The 2,500-nt window shown below is 31.8% G+C and overlaps 1 protein-coding gene across 2 annotated transcripts in view; it reads right to left on the bottom strand.

The window, feature by feature from the left end:
• LOC119580783 (esterase FE4-like) overlaps nucleotides 1–2,500 on the bottom strand; it is a 10,004-nt gene that overhangs the window by 1,458 nt on the left and 6,046 nt on the right. The window contains exons 6-8 of one of the 2 annotated variants that reach the window (XM_037928896.1): nucleotides 2,017–2,167; nucleotides 1,411–1,586; nucleotides 1,066–1,216 (exon numbers count right to left, since the gene is read on the bottom strand). In XM_037928896.1, the coding sequence (XP_037784824.1) occupies nucleotides 1,066–1,216; nucleotides 1,411–1,586; nucleotides 2,017–2,167 (478 nt within the window). Of the gene's footprint in view, nucleotides 1–1,065; nucleotides 1,227–1,408; nucleotides 1,587–2,016; nucleotides 2,168–2,500 lie in introns of both variants that reach the window. The other variant, XM_037928895.1, reaches the window with a different exon arrangement.

The raw sequence follows: 2,500 nt of genomic DNA, 5'->3' as shown, positions 1-2,500 counted from the left end.
TATATATATATATATATATATATATATATATATATATGTATATATATATATATATATATATTATAATATAATATATTATATATATATATATATATATATATATATATATATATATATATATATATAATAAGGATGCTACTCCAATTTGTTTTACTCGCATCTCTTGCCATGAGCGGTTCTCGCTGTATTGCATTCAGGCAAGTGATTATTCAGAACACTTACTTATATGAAAATAGGAAGCATAGTTACTTGGAAGAGCGTACCATATGAAAATTAAATGATTCCCCAGCCAAGCCTATGAACGATATCTACTTTTGCAAATGATTAATCTTAACTAATGACAACAGCAGTGGAAAATCACCTTAATATGCAAATTACATTGCTATAGCTATTTAACTGAGACTGCATTTGACTTAATTTAAGATGAAACTGATGAAAATGGGTTTACCTATTATAAGGCTGGGATTTTGTCGTAAGTGTAAATGGCCAATATTGCAAGTGCACTTTTGTGTGAGGTAACATGTTGAAATACTGTACGTTCGGAATGCCGTACATTTGGGATGTTGAATATGTACATTCCGAATATTTATGGTAAATATTATTCAGTTCGGATATTCATGTGCCGTCAACTATAAAGCAAAGCCGATCATATGGCACTGTGCTTTGTTAGTTTTTTTCACCACATTTTGGAATCAGTAACTGATACACACACACACACACATACACACACACACACACACACACACACACACACACACATATATATATATATATATATATATATATATATATATATATATATATATATATATATATATATATATGTGTGTGTGTATATATATATATATATATATATATATATATATATATATATATATATATATATATAATATATATATATATATATATATATATATATATATATATATATATATATATAATGTGTGTGTGTGCGTGTGTAAATACATACATACACACACATAGAAAAAGAAGCAACGGATAAATAGACAGATAAACACACACACACACATATAGACAAACCATACACAGATATACTAAACTCACAGTTATTCCCGGCTGGTACGTTCATAGCATTCCCAAAGGAGTGCCTGGCTCTGTGCATTAACTCGTATCGATAGATTTTGACGTCAGGGTCTCGGGCGAAGAGCAGCGAGGTTATGTCATGTGGCACTTTGAATAGCCAGTCGCCATACATCTGAAAGTTGCTGTTATTGTTAATGATAATCTTCCCCTGTTCGTTGTTATCAATGTCTGTTTCAATTCACATTCCAACGCATTATACACAGATGATTTTCAGCTCGTTCAATATTCTACGCTATGTACAGTTCTTAATCAAACAGATTAGCTAGAGAAAAAGACAGAAAAGTAGAATTATTTTAGGACTGACACCTGTGCTATTTTTTCAATGTTTTGTTCGTCGATGGTCAAGTCTCCTAAATAGTAATCATATAACTTCGTGGTCAGAGAAAGTGGGTCTTCCTCATTCTGGCAACTTAGGCTCATGGGACCAATAGTGGTGAAGTTATTCTTGAGGGCACGAGAAAGGTCTTCTCGAAAGAACAGGGCTGCGGGCGGAAGATCGAAGAGTTGAGGGGAAACGCACTTATTCGAAAATTCAGAAGGGTTGTTGATAAGGGAGCGGGAGTTTTTGTTAACGAAATGTTAGGATATAGTGTCTTATCGATATATATATATATATATATATATATATATATATATATATATATATATATATATATATATAATATATATATATATATATTTGAGTGTGTGTGTGTGTGTGTGTGTGTGTGTGTGTGTGTGTGTGTGTGTGTGTGTGTATGTGTGTGTGTGTGTGTGTGTGTGTGTGTCTGTACTACTGCGATAAATCATATTGAAAATACAACTATCATCATTTCTCTCTGCCATTCTAATTAGTATCAACAATAACATTACCTAAAACTAACAAACCACAGTTCCTTGCCCAACACAAAGGGACAATAAAAACACACTAACGGTTTGCTACCATCCCTCCCTCGTCTCTGGTGACTCCGGCCATGAGATCGACGCGGTTGTACCTCCCCTGCCGCATGAGGGTCGCTGGTTCGTCGGGAAGGAAGTCGCCATCCACGCGAGGAGTCATCGGGCGGGGCAGGATGAACCACTCCTGCAGGCGCGGGTAGGAGTTTGAGGTGTGAGTGGTAATAATAAAAAAAAGTATGTATATACATAAATGAGTAAATGAAATTATTGTAATAATAATAATAATAATGATAATAATAATAATGATAATAATAATAATAATAATAATAATGATAATGATAATAATAATAATAATAATAATAATAATAATAGTAATAATAATAATAATAATAATAATAATAATAATGATAATAATAATAATAACAATAATGATTATTATGATAATGATGATAATGATAAGGCCAGTAATAATAATGATGATGATGATGATGATGATGATGATGATGATGATGATGAT

Source organism: Penaeus monodon, chromosome 14 (genome assembly GCF_015228065.2).
Source record: "Penaeus monodon isolate SGIC_2016 chromosome 14, NSTDA_Pmon_1, whole genome shotgun sequence".
Taxonomy (NCBI): Eukaryota; Metazoa; Arthropoda; class Malacostraca; order Decapoda; family Penaeidae; genus Penaeus; species Penaeus monodon.
Note: the sequence above shows the minus strand (reverse complement) of the source record. Positions and strands in the feature narration are given on the sequence as shown.